The sequence below is a fragment of the Vicugna pacos genome, chromosome X, assembly GCF_048564905.1.
Source record: "Vicugna pacos chromosome X, VicPac4, whole genome shotgun sequence".
In the NCBI taxonomy this organism is placed as follows: domain Eukaryota; kingdom Metazoa; phylum Chordata; class Mammalia; order Artiodactyla; family Camelidae; genus Vicugna; species Vicugna pacos.
The window spans coordinates 37,086,912-37,110,130 of NC_133023.1; the positions used below are offsets into that span (position 1 = coordinate 37,086,912).

Sequence of the window (23,219 nt, forward strand, 5' to 3'; positions counted from 1 at the left end):
TTCTTGGGTGAAAGAAATTGAAGTGCATACAGTAATAAATGATTACAACTTGTAGCCGTGTTTGTACATGTATCCCCCTGAAAAATCCTTGTCATTCTTTTCTCTCTAGCCTGTAACCTTTTGTGTTCCCATTGACCGGTATCAGTATGGTTTTATGCTGGCAAATCTAAGAGCTACATAATTCTGTGCTAAAGGCATACAGTTTTGGAAATTAGCTTCCCAAATCTAATTGATAGACCTGGTAAAGAAATAGAGTGATTATTATGTTGACATCAGAAAGGATTAGGGGAGTGGGATGAAGGTGCATTCAGAAAGACAGAAATGTTGACACATTACAAGTGAAGCTTGTCTAGGATTCATTTCCCTATCATTGTACCAATCATAGATGTTCTTAGGGTGTAGGAATCTCTACTCTCCTGTATAGTCACTGCTTTCGATGCAAATGTAAACCTAATATAGTTGTGATACCACTGTTAAGACTGAGGCTTGTCTGGCATGGAGTCTGACAGAAACTTAATATTTAATATATATTTTTTGAGCTATCATAATGCAAACTAATGCTCTTGGATCAAAGTTTCAAGTGTATTTCCATTAACATAAGGTAGTTCATGTTAGCATGTGTTGAGTTTATTCTGTACGCTTCTGTTTTGAAAAAAGCTAGAGGATGACTAAGGCACTTCTGGTAAAGTTATGCTTACCAGTGACACATGGATTGCCAGAGAGAATTTGGAACGGCTTGGACTAGTAAACCAGCTTCTGGGAAATTACGGATAAAAGCAATAATTTTACAATAGGGGAGAGGAAAAAGCATCCCACTGTCTGCAGTGATGAAATGAAGACTGACTAGAGAGGGCAAAAGATCCAGGAGGTAATTAATATATTAGCAGATATCAATGTGAATAACTTAGTGTATGTTATTTCTAACTTAGTCTCACATTTAAGGTCTTCTCTGTTTCAACCTCAGATGATCCTTCCAGCCTTATTCCCCGTCAAGTATATTCTTTGTGTCAGTCACACTGTATTAACATTTCCCTGAAAATGTCTTGGGCATTTTTTTACCTATGTAACTTGATTCTTGCCATTTAGTCTGTTTGGTCTGCCTTCTCCTTCCATCTTCACCTTTAAAAATCTTACCCTGCTTGTCTCTGACTACTTCATCAGACTTTACTGGTTGTCTCATTTTGCAGGAACCTCTAAATTTATATGGGGTTTCGTGTGTGTGGTCGGGGGTGTGTGTCTGTTGTATGTATATGTTATTACTGATTTGGAGCTAGAATATTCTCCTTTTTATTAGTATAAAAATTTGTGGAATTAGTTCCTTTATCCCTTAAGATATCCCTGAGGGAAATCGCTGGACTCAGCTTTACTAACTTCAGAGAACTTAAAGTTTTAGTACATCTCTTTTCAAATGTACTAAAACTGTGCTAGGATGTTTGATTGATTAATATCATTATTTTTACCATGGTTTGGTAAAGTTCTAAAGGAGGCCGTTTTTAATGACTTCCTGGAAATCTTATTAAAAACCCCCATTGTTTCAAAATACATTCAGCGTGTGTGTGTTTTTTTGCAGGTAGTACTATTGAAGGTTTAGTCAGTTTTTTTTTTTCCTTTTAAAAATTGTTAACAGTGGCAAACAGTAAATGCCAAAAAACTTTAAACAAAGTCTATAGCCATACTTTTGGTGACATGAAAACTACATTTTTTAGATTTTTAAGAAGAAAATGCAAGGCTACTGATGCACAGCAGTATGTACTTCTTTTTGTTTGTTTCAGTAGACTGTGCTCTAGTATTTGAAAACTATGTATCTTTATATCTTTTATAGCTTTAGGTAGCTATTTCTTAGGTTCTAAAATTGTCTGTCAATCAGAATACTGACGCCAACAGAATTTGTGTGTGAGTGTTTGAGTCTAGCTTGTGCTGCAGAGATCATGTTCTTGCTGCATGTGGTTTGGTGAGATATGAATGCAGTAAAATGATGACCAAAATGAGAATATAGTCTGAGTGGTACCTGTTTTCTCCACATACTCTCCCCCTCCTAACATAGAAACACGTCCTTTTTTCCTTTTCTTCCCCTACCCTCCAAGTAGGAAGAACTGAAGAAACACACAGAAGAGAAAGATGGGTAAAAGTTTACAAAAGAAAATAAAAATGAACTTAGATATATTTTGTTAGATGAGGAGAACTGATCAGTAAAAAATCTAAGGTGCGTCCCTTTCTACCCTCTCAACAAGCAGTCCAGTTTCCCTGTAATATCTAGAATATTTAAAAATAAAAGAGGAATGCAGACTTCAAGGAATAGACTCCTTGGAAAAACTGGAGATAGCACACCAATAGGTAGAGAATAAAATGATTTGATTATGGAGTGGACCTAACTGCTGGTTAACACTAAGTAAAAAATAGCTGATGTGAGTTTGGTTAGTGAGTCTTGATGGTTATGGTGGATTTAGGGTGAAGTAGAAGGATGGTCTTTTCTACAGATGATGTTGGGGGCTACTGAATATCTGTATAGAAAAAAAAAGAAAACTGACTCGTACCTCACATCATACAGAAAATAAGATGCAGATGGATTGTAAACCTAAATATGAAAGATACAAATATAAAGTTTAAAAAAAGAAGACTTAATTTTATGGAGTAGACCAAAAACAGAGTACATCCCTCCTTCCTCAAATACAGAACTGTCTTATCTGCCCCTCCTCTCCCTCCCCTAGGCAATTTCAGAAACAGTAAAATCAGTTATTTACACTGGGAATTTCATTAAGCCATAAAATATTATTTGAATGATTGTGAATAAATCCAACTGATCTTCATGTTCCCCTTTCATATTAAGTACTCACATTCAATTGCGTAAAAGACCTAGGTGCCCCTTCCAGTCTTTTCTTTTTTCCAAGAGTGATTCATTCACATCATTTTTTTTTTATAAAACTAGTATTTCCTTTAAAACAGTGTTGCATGAAACAGAAGTTTTACTGTGCTATGAAGCAAAAATTCATCTAAGTGTTAAAAAATTCATGTAAGTGTTAAAAAAAGTTAAAAAGTGTTATGTCTGTATTTTTTCAGGGCAATTAAAGCATTTCAGGAGGTGCTTTATGTTGATCCCAGCTTTTGTCGAGCCAAGGAAATTCATTTACGGCTTGGGCTTATGTTCAAAGTGAACACAGACTATGAGTCTAGTTTAAAGGTAGGTTGTTGGTTTTTTCCCCAAGATACGGTGTTTCAATTTTGTGGGTTTTTTTGGGGGAGGATGGAAGGGAGTTGTTAAATGGTAGAACATTGAGAAATGTTGGAATTTATATTGGTACTTCAAAAGAAAATTTGAAAATTTATATGAAAGGACTATTTATCAGCTGTGAACTGGAAGATATATAAGAGACATAAGGCTGAGTTTCAGAGTATAAAGTAGTTGTGATGCTAAGACATAGGTAACTAATTAGATCATTAAGCTTTTTTTTTTTAAGTTTTAATTGAGGTTTATCATCAGGAAAGGGGGAAGGTTTTAATCTCAGTTTGGACATCTGAATCACTCCACTATTAGTGACTGGCAACAGTAGAGGTCAGAAGCAGCTGCTTAATAATGTTGTATCTGTGACCCCATCACTGACCATTTATTTGTATGGGTCTCACTAGAAATCTGTCCACCTCTATCAGCAGAGCACATCTCATACCTTAAATTATAAAGTAATCTGTTCTTTGCAAGTCATTTGAGCTGCTGGTTTATGAGTATAAACATTGTTGGGCAAAGTAATACATTGTTGATTAAATATTTTCCTTTCTATGGAATTTAATATTTCTCTGTTGGGCAAAGTAATACATTGTTGATTAAATATTTTCCTTTCTATGGAATTTACTATTTCTCAAGTTTTTCATATGGTTGCTTTTGCTATTTCTGCCATCCTTTTAGGTCTTACTGGGCTTTTCATGACAATAGTACTTCCCTGCATGACAAAAGTATTGCTTTTTGAAAGGATCAGAAGTTCCAGAAAAGCTTCAATTTTCGTGAATTTTTAACTATTTAGAATGGTTGCCATGTTCTGAATATCTCCACTGCAGATTGTCTTCATTCTGAAGGGTCAGGAGAGAGAGAGAGAGAGAGAATGATAAAGAATGACCTTACAGTAGGTTGTAATTTGAATTCACTAGAAAGGAACTACTGAAAAAATTTTTAAAAAACTATATTCAGGAGTGCCTAATTGTTCTAGAGTTTTAAAATAGACAGTTTTGCAAATAGTGTTTCTACCTTTCATGTGTTTATAAAGAACAATGCTGATGGTATGAAAGAGATGCACAACTCAAAACACTAAAATAAATAGATTGTGAAGTATTTAGATCACACAGTTGTCAAAGGTAAGTGCAGTTTCAGGAATAGACCCCAGGGCAAATGTAAGTATGTGGAGAATAAGGGATGCCTAGAAATTATCAGTTTTTCTCAAGCTTAGAGCAGCATTTCTCAAACTATACGACAGCATGTGAGTGGATTTGAAATGGAAAGTAAGTTCAAATATGCCACTTTGCATATTTTGGCCTCCTCTTGGACATTCACAGTGTATACTAGCTAACAAGACTCTTAAAATGTCTTATAATACAAAATAAACTTATTTGAGCATTTTATAGAATTGTCACAATATGCCTGTTACATGCTGCAGAAGTGTTTTTGGTAGCAGTTTGGTAAACATTGCTCAGGAAATATATTTGAGTAGGAAAAAGTAATCAGATATGTCCCAAATTATGGAATGTGACTATTTCTAAGTATCAGTACAGTGGTACCTTAAACAATTCTATGGATGCAAACCTCTGTTTCCATGAAGGTGGCAATATTTAAAATCTCCTTTAACCAGGGGAAACAGTGTTGGTCATTGTTCCATGGCTATTTCAAAAGTGTTTTTGCTCACTCATGTTCAACAGAAACCTTCCTGTATACAGCTTTCATTTGCTCAGGCACAGGTAAAGGCTAACAAACCTTCAAGTCATAGCGATTTTAGCAAAACTGCCTTAAGTAAGTGCCGTCTTATTGCTTGGGGCCTTTCTTCCATTTATTTAAAATACTCGATGTCATTCTGATGTTTGTTTCATTTCAGTGAAAATAGAAAAGAACTTCAGGAGTCCTTGCTATTTCTCTTCCCCATAATAAGGTTTCATTTGATTTTTATCTCAATACTGGGTTTAATTTAGGGCTTCTCTCTCCAGTATTCCTTGTCTATTTTCAGTAGAATTTTAGGCATCAACAATTTTAGTCGAAGAGGAGGTAGAGTTCAGTCATACTACTGTAGGTGCTTAGCGTTTAGTGTAAGTGAAAGTAGGAATCAGAAGGAATAGTATGCCCCTCTCCTCTTAGGTGGCCTCCAGTTTTCCTAAAGTGGACTGACTAGTATTTTAGCTTCATATGGATAGATGAGGAGCCTCTGATGACTTCCACTACATGAAGCTATTTTCTGGCACAGTGTATTGGTATAGATGCTTTGGACAGCAACTTCAGAAACTCCAAGTCAGGCTGGTTAAAATAACAGTGAAAAAGTAGTTTATGTAATGTAAAGTCCAGTCTTCAGGATTGGTTGATTCCACTGATCTAAGATTTCATTAAGGATTCATTTTCTTCTCTGTTCTGTGTTGGCTTATTCTTAAGACTGGTTGCCAGGTGCAATCAAAGTGAGATGATTTCTTTTTCATATCTCATGTAGAAAGGTGTTACAGAGTTGTGGTATAGGTGCTTAGTATAGTGCTGGCATATACTGAATGCTCAGCAAATGCCCGATTTATCATTTCTAAGAGGAGAAAGAGCCTGACTTCCTCTTGATTCCTTCAGGAATATTTCACTTTGCATCTCATTGACCAGAAGTAGGTCACATGGCCATCCTTATTAATTCCTCATCAAAGATGTAGTTACTCTTAGACTAGTTATGCCCAGTTTTTGAGCAGGGCTCAATTTCCTAAGTATGCTATTTTGATCTAGTAGAAGATTGAAGGGTGGGTAAAAAGAGTATTTTAGTGTGTGGGTGGTACATACAATCTGTCCATTACAGATCAACCCTTCTCTACCTCCTTTCCCTCTGGGATAGAGGGGTATAGCGTATATAGTATGTTTTAGATGGTAAAATATTTAAATAAAATACAGTTTACTTTCATGATAAGTTCCTTCTTTTCACCCACACATGAAATGCATCCCAGGGCCTCCTGTTTTATTTCTATCTCTGGTAAGAACTTTTCTCCCAAAATGTATTTCTGAAACAGATTCATTCTGTTTTGGTACTATATAGACAGCTCTCAGAGCAAGCAAATTTGGTTTTAAAATTTGACCCTGCCATGAAACTATGTGACCTTGGGCAAGATGCCCAACTTTTCTGATCCTCTTTGTTCCTGTAGAACTAGAATAACTGGACCCACTCCATAAGATTGTTAGAAAGATTGAATAATGTATATATGAAAGTATCTGAAAAATGAATGTTTTCAGCCATTCTTTTTTCGTTCTCAGTTTATCTACCATATCTAAAACTCCTCTAATTCAGGGCCAGTATAGACATTGTTTGTGAAATCCATTTTTCTTTCCTAGAATTTAAGACTCCAATTTTTATCACTCTGCCCATCCTCAGAAATGTGAAGTTAATGCCCAGCTTACTTTTCAATCATATAGTGTTATTTTTCCATTCAATTGGCCAATTAAGATTTCATGTGTTTAGCTGAGTGGTGGAGATACCAATTCTTAATTTACTAACTAGTTTAATATTTAAAAAATTTTTTTTACTATGATTTGTTTTTTATTTTATTTTACTTTATAGAAGTATAGTTGATTTACAATGTTGTATTAGTTTCTGGTGTACAGCATAGTGATTCAGTCATATATATATTCTTTTTCATTATAGGTTATTACAAGATATTGAATATAGTTCCCTATGCTAAACGTAGGACCTTGTTGTTTATCTATTTTATATATAAGTAATGTGTATCTGCTAATCCCAAACTCCTAATTTATCTCCCCCTCCACCCCTACCTCATCCCAATTAGTTTAATATTATCTGAACCAGAGTCCATTCCAGGATGACATTTCTACATGATATTTTGTTGTTTTTCTTCCCTGCTTTACATAATATCTCCCCAGGTGGGATTAGTTGCCGATGTACCTCTATATAATTAATTTAGAATTTTATTTCATTACTTTTTAATGATACTAATAATTGCTTACATTTGTTACATATTTGAGACAGTATACTATCATTACCTCAATAAAAGTACACTAATTTTGACAAATAGTTTTATATAATGCCTCTAATTTTCATATCCTGGCAGACTATTAAAATTATTTCCTTCATAGGAAGCTAATGAATGCAAAATAAGATGTAATAACATGCACATTCTTCAATCAGTTAATGCAAATGCGTGTGCTTAATTTAATGAAGATTATATAAAAATTCTCCCTAATATTTATGTAAGTTTACCTGAAATATGTCAACATTAGAACTTTTTTGGATTTTTAAAGGTGGAGTAAAGAGGGTGGCTTTTTAAATGGGAACCTGTGGATAATTGGCTGGAATACCAGCATAAGTCCCCTTATAGTTTGATATTTGAAGATGATAAGTGCTGATTGAGGGGGATAATATGAAAGGGTTAGGAAGATGAGAATTACAGAGATGATTCAAAAGAAATGGGTTGAACTCAAATGAGACTTATGTGGTAGCTTGCCATTTTACCAGCTGCTTCGTGTTTCTTGAATGGATAGACAAATGAAATAGAAGAGGCTATAAAAATGATAAAACGCCTCTCATAGGGTTGGCTGGAAGCATTGAGGAAGGTAGGAAGAGGCTGGTTTTATTTGTCATCTTTTAACAGAATTTTCTTCTATACAAACTGACGATGCAGTTTTCTCCAGATTGCCCCCCCATTCACCAGTTCATTCAGCTTGTCTCCCCTCAACTATTATACCTGACATGAAACTTCTGAGTGAAATAGCATTTTCACTTTATTTTGTTTTTAACTTTACTCTTCTCTAGAAATTACTTCATTTCCAGGTATCTGATTTGATTTTATACCCTTTATAGGTGCAGGAATTTTATTGTTTTTTTTTTTAATGCTAAGATATTAAGGCAAAAGGAATAAGTAAAGGCACGATGATACATACTTCCTTTTAGAAAGCACTTTTGGAATCTGTGAAATGTTCTCGTCTTTTATTATTTAACTTACTAATGTAGAATGTATAAATCATTTGTTTCGTTTAATTAAGATCGTAAGAACTCAATGTATTATATAAATACTTGCTGAGAATTTGAATACTGGCTGTTTAATTTTAACTAGACGTTAAGGCGTTCTGTAACATTTTTTTGTTGAAGCTTTAACGGCATATTTGTAATAGTTCACTTGTTTAAAGACAATGAAAGTTGCTGTTGTTTCTGTATGTGTGCTCCTGCCCTATTTCCTTCATGATGCTCAATAGCTTAACTTTTCCAGATGGCATTTTGAAAATTCTAGACTTTTAAATTGTTTTATTGGGGTATAATTTGACATATAACTTTGAGTTGGTTTAAGGTGTATATAACGTGTTGATGTGAGACATTGATGTGTTACAATATGATCATCCCCATAGCGTTAGCTAACACCTTTACCATGTCACATAGTTATCTGTGTTTTTGTGTGTGTGAGAATAACTAAGATGTAGTCTCTTAGCAGCTTTGAAGTTTATAATGCAGTGTTGTGGGCTGTAACTTCTATGCTGTGCATTAGATCTAGCTATCTACTGGTTTCAGATTTGTACCTTTAAACATCACCTCCCCAGTTCCCACATTGGCAGTGGAACTTGGTTTCACCTGAGTGTAATGCCCCTGTTCCTTTTGGCAGAGGATGGTCATTGCTGTTTATTTTGTCTTCTGTCCACTTTCCCTTTCCGTTATTTATAGACAAAAATCTTTCCTCTGCTCTTTCCCTTTTCTACTATTCAGCAACTTACACTGTACTTTTTAATCTTTCCTAGATATTATTATCTGGTATGAGGTGATTTGCTAATTGGTTTGTCTAGCCACTTAATAATGCCTTCTCCTCTTCACTCTGCCTGCCCAGTTTTGTTTTTTTGCGTTTGATATTTCTGCCCTGAGTTCTATTACGTACCTTCAAGTGTGAAGTAGTGTAAGTGGCTCAAGTACTTCAGCTCCTGAAATACATGTTTGTAAAGGACACGACTACTCATAGATATGCAGTATCTCTAGTATCACATTTTTTTTCTAAAAAGTTTGTTCCAAAACAACATTTGATAGTGCAGATTGTTGCATTATCTCCTTTATAAAATATATATTGTGTTCACTTTGTTATTTCTGTACACATCAGTCTTATTTTGACATGAACACAAATTGTACACTAGATTTAAAGAACTTGGAAATTAAGTCAGTCCATATTCTGATGATATATGTGCACAGATTAGACACATATTAGAACCAGTGTTTTAAAATTTCTAATCAGTTGCATACCTGTAAAATTTTATGAAACGTGATAGGAATGAGGAATTGGGAGACTAGGTAGGACACAGTTATAGGAAGAAAGGTGAGCAAGATATGTAGAATAAATGGGTTCTCATAGGATAGATGGATAAAAGGCATATATCCTAGAGATTTTGAGGAGTTAATAAAGGAGTTAATTTATTAATGGATTCAACGTGAGTAGAGATTCCCCACTTACTGGCTTGAATCACTTTTCTTTTAACTAAAAGTAGAGGATAAAGTAGCAGCAGGTTTTTAGGATTGGATTCCAAGCCTCTGAATGGAGGTGGGTCATTTGGGAATGTATCAAGTTGGAGGTACCCGAGGGATAGCAGATGTTGTAGACAGATATAATAAGTCTAGAGCCTAAAAAGAGTAGAAATATAATTCTTAACATCTTCAGTATGGAGTGTCTTCTGTCTTACTTTTTTGTTAGAGGAATTTTAGGAAGAGACCAGGTTGTTAAACTTCAAAGAAGGAGCCTCTTTTTTGAGTGAAGATTGCCAGGATCCATTAGCTATTAGTCATTGGTGCAGTAAAGTCCCTTCTCGAAAGTGTTGTAATAATCTTGTATTACAAAGAGAATTGGAAGAACTGAGTTTGAGGGCTTTGAGAGAACCTCAGTCAGATTACCTTGGCCAGGCAGTGTGACTCACAAATTTACCAAAACTTACAAATTTTAGTTCTGTACCGTATTTTCAGAGACCAAATCCCTGAAGTATCATCTCATCCTAAGACATTTCTATAGTTTCATTCATTTATCAGATACTATTAGTTTTAAATCATACTTTCAGAATTGTGACAATCTGTAACAATGAAAATGAAAAAAGAATTTGCCTTTGACTTACAAGAGTACCTGACAGACCTTCCCTTTTCTCACTTAAATGGTCCATAAAACCCTGTTTCATAATGTAAACTTGTTTCCTCAGCCTGAAGGACCTCTTTTCTTCTCTCATCTATATCTTTTGGATGCCATTATGGAATTGTCTTTGAAACTTCTATTAGAGCATTAATTTCAGTGAGCCTTTTACTGAGTTTTGTAGAAGCATAGCCATATCAGAGTGCATGACATAGAGTAAAAGCTGGTTGCCAACAGTTTATTCCCCTGTCTGCTTTACTTGAATATAGACAGAAGTATTGACTACACATACCTTGTCTCCAGAATCTTGAAGTAAGGCTTTTTGGGGGTAAGCACACAATTTACAAAGTTTAAAGAGTGGCATTTAACCCCAGCTGTGTTGGAATAATTTGTAGAAGCTTTTATCTGGTTCAGAGGATGTCATCCCCAACCCACTGAATCAGAACATCCAAGACTGGAAATGGAATCCAAACATTGCTCCAAATTAATAATTTATCTATACAGTCGTAATTTGTTGATTATGAAAAGTTATCTCAATGCTTGTCTTCAGGATTGGGAATACAGTTGGAGGGTTCTACAACTGAAAAAATCTGTGAGATAATCACAGACTATACAGCTGGAAGTAAAACACTTTTTTTTTTTCATTTTTTCAGTTTTATTAGGTAGAACTGTTACAGTTTGACTGCACATATACAATATATTGCATGTAAATACATATACACAATATACTGCACATATTTTAAAAAATTTACATATATGTACTGTTCATTGTTTCTAAGAGCGTTTAGGGCTTTAAGTTTTTAAACTTAAATAGTTATCAAAAGAATAAAGCCAACCACAAAATAAGAATTAATTCAAAAAGATATATGTCCCACTTTTAACAGCAACATTACTTACAATTGCCAGGATATGGAAGCATCCTAAATGCATATCAATAGATGAATGGATAAAGAAGATTCAGCATATATATATAATGGAATATTACTCACCCATAAGAAAGAGATATTTTGCCATTTGCAGCCCTTCACTTTTTTTTTTCCTTTTCACTTCAAAAACCAGAATTTTATAACTGGCATAAACATTACCATTGCATCAAAAACAACAAAACACCTAGAAATAAACCTAACAAAGGAGGCTACCCATACTCTGAAAACTGTAAAACATTGATAAAGAAAATTGAAGACGACACAAAGAAATGGAAAGATATCTTGTGCTCTTGGGTTGGAAGAATCAACACTATGAAAATGGGTGTACTACCCAAAGCAATGCACAGATCTAATGCAACCCCTGTCAAAATACTCATGACATTTTTCACAGAACTGGAATAAACAATTCCAAAATTTATATGGAACTGTAAAAGACCCCAGACTGGCAAAGAAATCTTTTGTAGGGCTCCCTCCTCTTTCTTCTTTTTGTTCTCTTTTCTTATGGTTTGATAACTAGAGAAGTTCCTTTAACATTTGTTGTAAAGCTGGTTTGGTGGTGCTGAATTCTTTTAGCTTTTGTTTATCTGTGAAGCTTTTGATTTCTCCATCAAATCTGAGTGAGAGCCTTGCTGTGGATAGAGTATCATTGGTTGTAAGTTTTCCGCTCTTTCACCACTTTAAATATATCCTGTCACTCCCTTCTGGCCTGTAGAGTTTCTGCTGAAAAATCAGTTGATAGGCTTATGGGAGTTCCCTTGTATGTTGTTTGTTGTTTTTCTCTTGCTAATTTTAATATTTTCCCCTTATCCTTAATTTTTGTCAATTTGATGACTATGTTCCTTAGTGTGTTCCTCTTTGGGTTGATCATGTGTGGAACTCTGCTCTTCCTGGACTTGGGTGATTGTTTCCTTTCCCAAGTTGGGGAAGTTTTGGGTTATTATCTCTTCAAGTATTTTTTCAGGGCCTTTCTTTCTCTCTTCTCTTTCTGGGACCCCTATGATGTGAATATTAATGAGCTTCATGTTGTCCCAGAGTTTTCTCTTAAAACTACCCTCATTTCTTTTCATTCTTTTTTCTGTTCCGCAGTAGTGATTTCCACTAATCTGTCTTCTAGCTTACTGATATGTTCTTCTGCCTCATTTAGTCTATTATTGGTTCCTTCTAGTGTGTTATTCATTTCAGTGATTTTATTCTTTAACTCTGGATATTCTTTATATTTTCCAACTCTTTGCTAAAAACTTTGCTCTGTGCATCTATACTCCTCTTGAGTTCTCTGAACATCTTGGCCATCATCACTTTAAACTGTTTCTCAGATAAATTGCCTATCTCCTCCTCACTTATTTCTTCTGGGATTTTGTCTTGTGCCTTGGCCTGGGAGATATTCCTCTGCTGCCTCATTTTGTCTATCTTTCTATTCCTATATTTAGGTAGGTTAGTTACGTTTCTTGACCTTGGAGAGGTGGCCCTCTGTGGGAGATGTCCTATGTATTCTGGCAGTGCACTCCCCTCTGGTCACCCAAGGGCCAGGGTCCAGCAGGTCCTAGTGTAGAGTCTGGCCTGTGTTTGTGGCTTTCTTTCACAGGCTTTGAGATTGTTGTTTTCTTATTTCTGATATCTGCCCCCTGGTGGATGAGGCTGGACTAGAGGCTTATGCAGGTTTCCTGGCAGGAGGGGTCGATGCCTGCGCACTGCTGGGTGAAGCTTGGTCCTGGACCTCTGGTGGGTAGGGTCATATCTAAAGATGTTTGTGGCTTAGAAGTCAGCTGATGGGTGGGGCTGTGTTCCCACCCAGTATGTTGTTTGGCCTGAGGCTTCCCTACAGGGTGTTGGGTGGGGCTCGGTCTTGGTGCTAATGATCCTGTCAAGACTCCAGCCTCCAGGAAAGCTCATGTAGATGAACACTCCTGAAGTGTCTGCTGCTAGCTTTTATGTCCCCTGGGTGAGCTGCAGCTGTCCCCTATAGTCTCCAGGAGACCTTCCAAAACCAGCAGGCAGGTCTGGGCCGGGTTCCTATGAAATCACTGCCTCTGCCCTTGGACCTGGTGCACGTGAGATTCTGTGTACACGTCCCAAGAGAGTGAAGTCTCTGCCTCCCCCAGTCCTGTGGGGCTCCTGGAGCTAAGCCCCGCTGGCCTTCAAAACCAGGTGTCCTGGGTCTCCTCCTCCTCCCAGTGCCGGAGCCCCGGGCTGGGGAGCCTGACGTGCGGTTCTCACTCCTGTGGGAGGGCCTCTGAGACTTAGACTTCAGCTTGTGGGTCGCCCCCACCTGGGGGATATGGGGCCCTATTATATCGCGAGCATGCCCCTCCTACCGTCCTGCTGTGGTTCCCCAGTTGAAGAAAATCTTTTTTGTTAGGTTCTAGTCTTTTTTTTTTTTTTTTTTTTTTGATGGTTGTTTAGCAGTCCGTTGTGGTTTTGTTGTAGTCAGTAGGAGAGGTGAGCTCGTGGTCCTACCACTCCACTATCTTGACCGGAAATCAGCTAGAAGTAAAACACTTTAAAGGGAAATAAAGTCTTGAAACTTCAGTCTTACATGTTAATTAGATCAACATAGATCACCCCCACCCAGAGATAACGAGTTTCTTATTCTATATAAAGCAAAATATTACAAAGTTATATTGAAATACTGAGCAAGCCAAAAACTTTTAAACAGAAAGTGACTTTGATAAGATGTCAGTAGAAATGATAATGAATCGAACCTTGTGTTAAATTGGATCAGAAATGCTCTATTAAAAGAAAATCACTATAACATTTAAAAAAATGTCTAGGTAAATCTTCTTGCTTGGAAATTAATTTTCTGTAGAATGCTTTCTGCCTGGAGGTTTGTATGTAGTCTTTGAACTGTAGAAGCTTCTGCTGTGTAGTAACTATTTCACACAGAGTAGTCTGTTTCAGTATTGTAATATTTCAGTGTGAGGTACAGATATTTCCTAGCTCTTTCTGTTGGTTGGTTGCACAGGTGGGTACTAGATATTTTACCACGGCATTTTCAGGTTTGGGGGCTGATTATTATAAATGATAGCTGTTTCTTCTGATTTATATGTTAATAGGTACATCTGTTTTGCATCTGATGTAGATACTAAAAATGAAACTGTGAGGTCATGCCATCCCACCCCAGTCCCTCATCTCCCTTTAGTTTACTGAAAGGCTATCGGTGGTTTTCTTTATGTGATGTGGTTTTGTGTGGCCAATAATCTTAGTTTCTTATACTTAGTAATTATTTTTCTAAGTTCTTTCATTCTCACATGCCTGTTTTTGAATATGTACTCTTTTGCTGAGTTAATTTTTCTATATCATTCCTGTTTGGAAATGTTTAATATTTCATGATGTTGTGGGCTTGAAATGGTACATCAGTGAGTTCATTGCTACTTTTAAGTAATTATATAAAACATGATCCCAAACTACTTCCGCCAGGTTTCATTGCAGAACTTTGCATATTGATAGATGAAATGTAGGCTGGGCAATGCCAGTTATGCATCTCTCTGCTCTTTGTGGGATTTCAGTGTAAGAGTAAAACTAAAATACTGCCATCTCGAAGGATGTTTCTTTGCAGGTCAGCATGTATCCTTTGGCTCACTTAGGAAAGGTCTGTCTTCTCTTATCTAAATATTAATTTATGCTGGCAGGCTAGAGTAGAGTTAGAAATGTAGTACAGCCCAAGTGTGTGGCTGCTGTGCTGCTCTTTTTTGTTGGGAGGAAAACAATTGGCTATAAAGCATGCTTTGCTTTCCTAGTACTCACTTTTTAAAATAGCCTGTTTTCTATTGCTATGGTAGCACCCTACTAAAAGGATGTTTGAGGACACACAGTCTGCTTAGTAGGCCAGGGGAAAGTAAAAGCAGTTTTTTTTTTTTTTTAAGCAGTTCTTGAAGTGTTCAGATGTTGGATTTTTTTTTCATTCAGTCAACCTCGGCAAATAACTTTTCACTTTTGTTGATCACTGTGTCCCTACTATCTGTTGTCTTAAAGACATTATAGTGTCTTAAGAAATATTTGTTGAATGGATTATATATTTAATATTTCAAATTCATAATTATTTTGTTAGTAGCTTGCCCATTCAGAATATTACAGCTTTTAAATATTAAGAGTAATGCAAATGTGCACATAACAGACGTTCGTGAATGAAGACGGTAGCTACTGGTTCACACCAAATGACGCCTTTCTTCCATCCTAACACCGGGTAGCTGACATTAGTTTATTTTTGTTAATTGAGGCTTCTAGTTGACCAAATACAATTTTGTTGATTCTGTGTTGAAAATACAGTACTAAAGGCTTGCTGATGATTATTTCTCTTGCTAAAGAAAGTTCCTTTTGAGCTTATACCTAGAAGTTGTCACTGTGCGTATCAATTTTCAGTTTGTCCAGCATTCTTCAGACATTTGTATTGTGGATAAGGATGAGCTTATTGTGGTCAATTTTTAGAAAATGGTTTGTGCTTTGGCTTTTAATTTCTTTTAATGGAAGAAAATTGTGGTGACTCGGAAAATTTGAATATACATTTCTAAAAATGTTTTTGAGAAGAGTTCAAAGCGTTTTACTTTTTTTAATCTTAAAAGATTTTACACCAACTCTAGTACTTGTTCACCTTCTCTTAATTAGTTTATACAGCAGGTTTAATGTTGATAAACTAGATGCCAAATGTCACCCAGTGTTCTTGATGACAATTTGCATTTATCTTAAAGATTAGTGTTACGCATTGAATTTGACATGGTTTTTTGGGAGGGGGCAGGCTTATGTGATATTATTACAAGTGGATGCTATAAATTATTAGTGGTTTAATATTGCCTACACATATAATAGCATACACATTATAAAAGGATAATTATATTTCAAGATCAACAGAGGCTATAAGTACAGTGATTATTGGAAGAGTCAGTAAGGTCAGATAGTTTTACCCTTTATGATAATTCTCATAGTCTTTTTTTGTTTGTTTTTAAAATTTACTCCTCATTTTGGGATAAGATAAACAGTGGTTTTCTGACATTAATACCATTGAACTTTTACTTCCAGTTTTTAAAATAATGTTTTCTATTTGAAATATTTTACAACTAATACTTCCTATTTACTCAAAGACTTAAAAAAATTTTTTTCCATGTAAACAAAAATGTACATAGGATAACTTGATATCATGTTAATTCTTCCCCCAATTCTCCATTCTCAGCTGAAGAAAATAATACAGCAGCCTGTTTGTCAGCAGTGTATGTTCAAGGTAGTTCTAGTTGGTTGTCTAGTATGTTTTATTTGCATAGCACGGTTTCATTATTATGTGAGACCTTACATACCTGAAAATTATTTTAAAATACATTTATATGACTGAATTTAGTGCATTAATTTTCTCACTCTCTTCTTGCAGCATTTTCAGTTAGCTTTGGTTGACTGTAATCCCTGCACTTTGTCCAATGCTGAAAGTAAGTATTGTTAAGTACCATAGTTTTCTACATGTAGTCAGATCACTTCGTGGCAAATAATAGTAATAATAATAATAACAGTCATAAATCCTGTACAGTTTTTTTCCCCTAGAATTGTTGAATCTAACTGTATTGGTTGCCATGGCTACTTATACAAGTGGAACATGTGAGACCAGTTATTGTGAACAGCCTGTGTCTAAAATAGATATGCCGGTGAACTGGGTTGAATTAAAATTATCTGTGCTAGTGAACAAGATTGATTATTTGTGTATTAATTATATTGTAGAAGACTTTGGGTGATTAAAAACAGGATTTGTCAATCTTTTAGGAAAAATGAATATACAGAGATGCGTATGTGATAGCTCAGTGATTCCTGCTTTGTGGTATTAAAGTTACTGGTAATTATCAAGATATACTTTAACTTTTTATTATAGTTTTAAGCATCATACGTAGTTTAAGGTGAGATTTTTCTTTTTTTTCCCCCTCTTTCAGTTTTATTAGGTAGAATTATTACAGTTCGACCTCACATACACATATTGCATGTAAATACATATATACAGTATACTGCACATTTTTTTAGTTTGCATATATGTGCTAATTATTGTTTCTAAGAACAGATTAGAGCTTTAGCTTTTTAAACTTACATAGTTATCAAAGGAATAAAGCCAATTGGGTGTGTTTATCAATAAGTATGTGTTGACATATTTACTTAGTGTACTTTAAGATAGCCAATAAAAGTTAAAGAATATTCATTAAGTTCAAGCTGGATTTCTTTAAAACTTTCTCTCTTGAACAATAAAAATTTTAATTAGAGTGTATGAAAAATTAAATCATCATTCATGAAAATTTTAGACCGATACAAGGATTCTAGGTTTTAGAAAGTCAGTGTTTTGCTATAAGTGACTTCATTTTTTAACCATACAGAAAGATGTTGGCTGTAGTCTCAGTTTTAAAAATGCCTAAAAATGCCTGAGGCAGTGCAAGAGCTGTAGGAAATTTGAATATAATTTGTATACATGAATTAAGACGTAGTGTGGATTAAATCATCATCTAGACCAGACTCATCTCATAATTCTACTAAATGCAGTTTTCTGAAGAAACATAAAAGATTTCTGTTTTCTCTGAATGAAACTCAGTATTTAGTACTGATCAGTGTATTTGCAGAATAAATGGTGGGAAGGTAATAAATGCAGCAATATTTGTTTCTAAGATGAGGTTAAATTAGAAAAAGAATTTAACTCATTGATATATTAATTTATAAAGTTAATTTTTTATGCTTTTTCCTTAATTATATATCCATCCAATTATATAAACCATCTAAAATATAGACCCTTAAAATCTTTTTAAAATTAATTTATGGGAATAGGAAGATGACTTCTTTTCCTTTTTTTCTTTTTCTTTTTTGAAGACAGCTTATTTTCATTTAATTGATTATATCTAGTGCTTTAAAACTAACTTTCATATCTACTTGTCAGTTTGAATGATAACTTTTGAGAGACATTTCATAAATGTGAAACTAAGTATTTTGGTAAGTCCTCATTTTACTCTGTTGAGGTTGTCTCACTTGAAGAACATTGCTCTTGAGAGGAAAACACCTGTGTAGCATGAGTACCACAGGAGAAATACTTTCGTGTCGAATTTGAAGAGGACAGTTTGAATAATGATGAATACATTTTCGAGCTTACTCCACCTCTCTTTCTGTTAGTTATTGAGAAGGAAAATAGGAGGGAGGGTGATCAATGTCCTGTTTTGCCCAGGACTGAGGAGTTTCCCACAGACTCAGAACTTTGAGTGCTTAAAGGTTGGTCGCTCTAATGGAAGGCTGTGTGCTTTATTTAGAGACATTAGGCCATTATTGTTAAGTTGATTTGGGTAGTTTATTTTAGACAGCCTACATAACTGCTTGATAACCACGATAATAATGGCTGATGTCTCAGAGAGCACTAACAGATACAGACTACTTACTTTGAGCTAAACGTTATTACTTTTTAAGCACCAAGCTCTTTATTATCTTTGTAAAACTTATTTCTCTTTGAATTTTTTTATATCATTACCTGCTTGTATATGCCATAGACCTTAACTATTTCTTGAAATCTTCCATGTTACTTTGTGGTACTACAAAGGTCAGAAGATTATAGAAAGTAAAGTGGGCTTTTGAAAAAAGTCTCTGAGATATTTCTATTTTATGGCACAGTTCATGTATGCAGTTAAAATAAGTAGATACACTTACTGCTTCTGAAGCTGTTTAAGAGGGGTTAATTACAGTTTGTGTTTTGAAAAGTAGAATCATGGTGATGTGAGACTTCTCATTTATGGTTGACCCTTGGGGTAAAATTGTTTCTTCTAGATTTAATTAATTCTGTTAATTCTAAAAATAATGTATTAATTTCTGAATAAAGTTTAATTTCAGAACATTTTATGGCAATATTTGTTAAAAATTTCTACCTCCAATTGAGACTTGCCAAGTGGAGGTTTTTTTCTTAGTTGTACAGTTATGTTCCACTTTGAAGAGAACCTTAAAGAATTTAAATATAAATTGGTTTTCACACCACAAAAGATGGCACTGGATTTAGTAACTTTTGGGATAGGAAGGCCCTTGACACAGGAGGAACTAGGACTGAGCCTGGAGGAAGTTTGAGATGGTAGTAGAATGCCAGCTAGCTGCCGATCTTCTCTTCCATGTCACCTTTATTAGAGGAATAAGAAGATTGGGGGAAATGGGCACAGATTTTCCATCTCTTCTTCGTTCTCTTGACCTGTAATGCCATCTCTCTCAATGATGTAGTGAGGTGAGATTTGGACAGGAACACTCAAGGAGAGCTGTGTTAGAAAGTTGGAGTAGGGAATAAGGATACCCCTCAACAAGTGTAGGTAAAGGGGACGTTTATATACATAGAGCTTGTATTACTATTATTTTTATGTGCTTTTCACAAAGAGCTAATTTTCATCTCTTAAAGGTGATGTTTTTCATTTTGTCTCATCTCTGATTAGTTAACATGTGATATTTAACAATTACATAATGGAGAGAGCAATACTTTACTTTTGATCCAAAAATGTTGTTTGATTTTAAAGTTCATTATATATTTTGTTTTGCTCTTTATGCTTATTTAGTTCAGCTGTTCCGAGGTGCTAGTCTAGGGAACAGAATCCCTCGCAGAACTGAAAAAAGGCAGCTTTCCAGGCCTTGCCCCAGGCTTACTGAATGTTACGGTTGAATTTTACAGTTACGAGAGTCAGTGAGAGAGTTAGTCTATGATACCAATGAGAAATTGATGACAGCTGTGAACCTTGTGTTTGAAGATCCACATATATATTATGCATATAATTTTGAAAGGCTCCCAGACTCCTTGAAATCCAACTATGAAATCTAGGTAGAGAGAACATTAAAAAAAAGAGATTTGTCATTGAAGGATGAAAATCGTAGTATTTAAGTAAGCTAGAACCCTCTTTTGATTCCTGGTTCATGGTTGCTTTTGTTGAGTCATTTATAACCTGGTGGTGCAATATCAAGAACAGTTGAAAATAAAAGCTGAAATACATACATTTTAGTTTTATTTTTAAGAGGTACTTGTTAATATTGGGACTGTTTACTGTTCTTGCCTTCTAAGTAGTTTGACTTTTAATAATTCTGAAGAACTGATAGAGAAATGCAACTTATTTCCCCGTGTGTTATTACTCATGTCATCCTGGTCTTTGACTTCTTTATAAATGTTGGTATGAAATATGGTGTAAGGAAAAAATTAGAGTTTTTGTTTTAATATGCTTTTTAAAAATCAGATACTGACTTTACTATATTTTTTGACTTGGAACTCAGTTTTTAAATACCATGTTTTGAAATTATAGATTATAAGGGATTTTTTACTTGCTTAATGTTGCCATTTTGAACTTTGTAAGACGTATGCTCACTTGCTATAGATTTTAATGTTATTTTTAATAATTAACATTGACAAAAATTGGTAACAACAGTGAATATATGTGGTTTCTTGTCATGTTTGTGTATGTTTGTATATTCTGTTTTATTAAAAAATAAAGTTATGTTCTGCTATTACTTAAATCTGTGTAGTATAGATCATACTTATGTTTTACATTTTATATTCTTAATTACTTTACCCAAACACTACTGTACTGTTATTGATATTTGCTTTCCATCATCTTTACAGTTCAATTTCACATTGCCCACTTATATGAAACCCAGGTACGTGTTTTAATTTACTTTACATAAACAAAAATGATCACCCAGATCATTTTAAGTGAAGTCAGACAATTTAATGGAGTCTGGGCATTGCCTCTTATATACATTTTATAGTCGTTAAATGTGGTCAAGATTTTGCTTTAGTGTTACAGTTACTAGAGTTCTTGTTGTGTACAAAGAAGTTTCATTCAACATGATTTGCCTGTAAACTTGAACTGTCTGCAGGGTTAAATGGCTGTATTTAAGATTTCTCTTTTTTGATGTGAAATGCCTGGTTTTCTTTTCAAAATATTTATAGATGGTTGTTATAGTGCATTGTTTTTAGTTACACTTATCTTTAAGATTGACGTATTCCTTCTACATGTCACCATTTGAAAGGCATATTTGTCACTTCTTGATGTCATTACCACTACTTTTATGGCTGCTATGTTTTAAAAACTTCCAGACTTAATTTTAGAACATTTTATGTTTGTCAGATTTTGCTTAGTTGTATGATAAAAGATATAACACATAGACATTTACTCTAAGTAGGCAGTGGTATGGAAAATTAGGCTAAAAATCATAGTTTATTCAAAACAGAAAGTTTATAACAACTTTTTAGGAAAAAAAATACTGTTATATTTGTACATAATTTCTAAGGTCTGTTTTGTTTCAGAGCCACCACGGGGTGGTCTTAAAAATTAATATTTAATTCGTGGACTCTTCCATCTGGCCCCCCATCCCCACCCCAAACACAAAGAAGCGTGCTCACATGTCCACTGAATCAGAATTGATGCACACTCAGGTTTGGATTCTCTACTAATCTAGGGATTTTATGCACATTGAGAGGATGCACATGAGAATTACATGCATGCTGTGGATCAGAATCTTTACCTGCCAGTTCTAGTCCCAGCCTCCTGCCAAGTCCTGAATTTTGCCAAATCAATAAAGACCCCAGAGTGAAAGCAGCTACAGAAATAAGCTTCTTCTTCAGAGTTCCTTCCCTGGGGTCTTAGCTCCTTCTGTTTTCGTTACCTCGGGAGCTTTTTGCTACCTTCGAAAGGATGCTCGGATTTTTTTCCCCCCAGCTTTTCTACTTCTTGGTGAGATTCCCTGGTCTGTCATTAGGTAAAGCAGCAGAAGTTCTCTCATCTTTCTTTTTAATGAGTGTAATTCTATTTGATTATTTTATTCAACTGCTTTAAAATACATTCCATTGTTTTCTGGCTTTCGTTGTTTCTGATGAGAAGTTGTCTGTTGGTGTTAATTTTTTTGACCTTGTGAAGGTAATGTGGGAACGAGGCCCTCCACCCACTGATGCTTTCATTTGGTAAATTTTAGTGCCTATTAAGATTAAACAAAACAAAAAGAACAAAATTCATGCTAGGCAGAGTATAGATGACAGGAAGATGATACTAAATATATGAAAGAATTGAAGAAATCTCTACTCCAGTGCTTATAACAAGTGTTTTTATTTTCAGGTGAAATTTTAAGGAAAACAAAAAGGCTTACCTACCTTACCTGTCTATAGAAAGTTACTTTTCAGAGTTTAGCTGATTCATATCAACATACCTTATTTATGAATAAATAGTTTTAAAGTAGTCATACGTGGTTAGTGACTACTGCTCGGTAACCAGATAGTTCAAGGGAAATTTCTTTATATAGGAAGAAGTCTTCCTGCTAGTGTAGAAAGAATTCAGTATCATTTCACAAACCCTGAGAGCCCTGTCCCTGTATTGCCTTCACAGAATTAAACCACAAGAACATAATTAAAAGTAAAAAATGATGGGACACTTTTTAAACTAGAATGGTTAAGGAAGGCCCCTCTGAGCAGGAGCTGTTTGAGTTGAGTCCTGAATAGAGAGGAACCAGTAATATTATCAGTTGGGGCTGATGGTGTGTGTGTGTTGCTGGGTCATTCTGGTAAAGAGGTGTTTGTGGTATTGAGCTTAAAATATTTGAAAGACAAAAAGGAGGCCTTTTGTAGAAATGGGGGTACAGGGTACGGGGGTAAATTTGATCATGCATTTAGGTTTGGGTTATTTTATTTTTCAGCTTTATTGACATATAATTGACAGTTAAAATTACAAGATTTAAAGTGTACAGTGTGATGATTTGATATGTGTATGGTTCCCCCTTCCCCTGAGTTAATTAACACATGTATCACCTCACATCTTTGTACCACCACCCCTTTGGGGGAGGAGGGTGAGAACATTTAAGTTTAATTCTCGTAGCAAGTTTCAGTTGTACAATACAGTGTTATCAACTATAGTTTCGATATTGTACATTAGATCATTAGACCTTACTCATAACTGAAAGTTTGTGTCCTTTTACCAACCTCTCCCTAAACTTCTTCCACCCTGTCCCTTGGTAGCTACTTTTCTACTCTTCCTTTGAGTTAAACCA

The 23,219-nt window shown here is 35.0% G+C and overlaps 1 protein-coding gene across 6 annotated transcripts in view; it reads left to right on the plus strand.

The window, feature by feature from the left end:
• KDM6A (lysine demethylase 6A) overlaps positions 1-23,219 on the plus strand; it is a 169,478-nt gene that overhangs the window by 79,244 nt on the left and 67,015 nt on the right. For all 6 annotated transcript variants that reach the window (XM_072956580.1, XM_072956581.1, XM_072956583.1 and 3 more), the window contains exons 6-8: positions 3,058-3,178; positions 16,588-16,642; positions 20,803-20,837. In XM_072956580.1, coding sequence (XP_072812681.1) covers positions 3,058-3,178; positions 16,588-16,642; positions 20,803-20,837 — 211 coding nt within the window. The remainder of the gene's footprint in view (positions 1-3,057; positions 3,179-16,587; positions 16,643-20,802; positions 20,838-23,219) is intronic.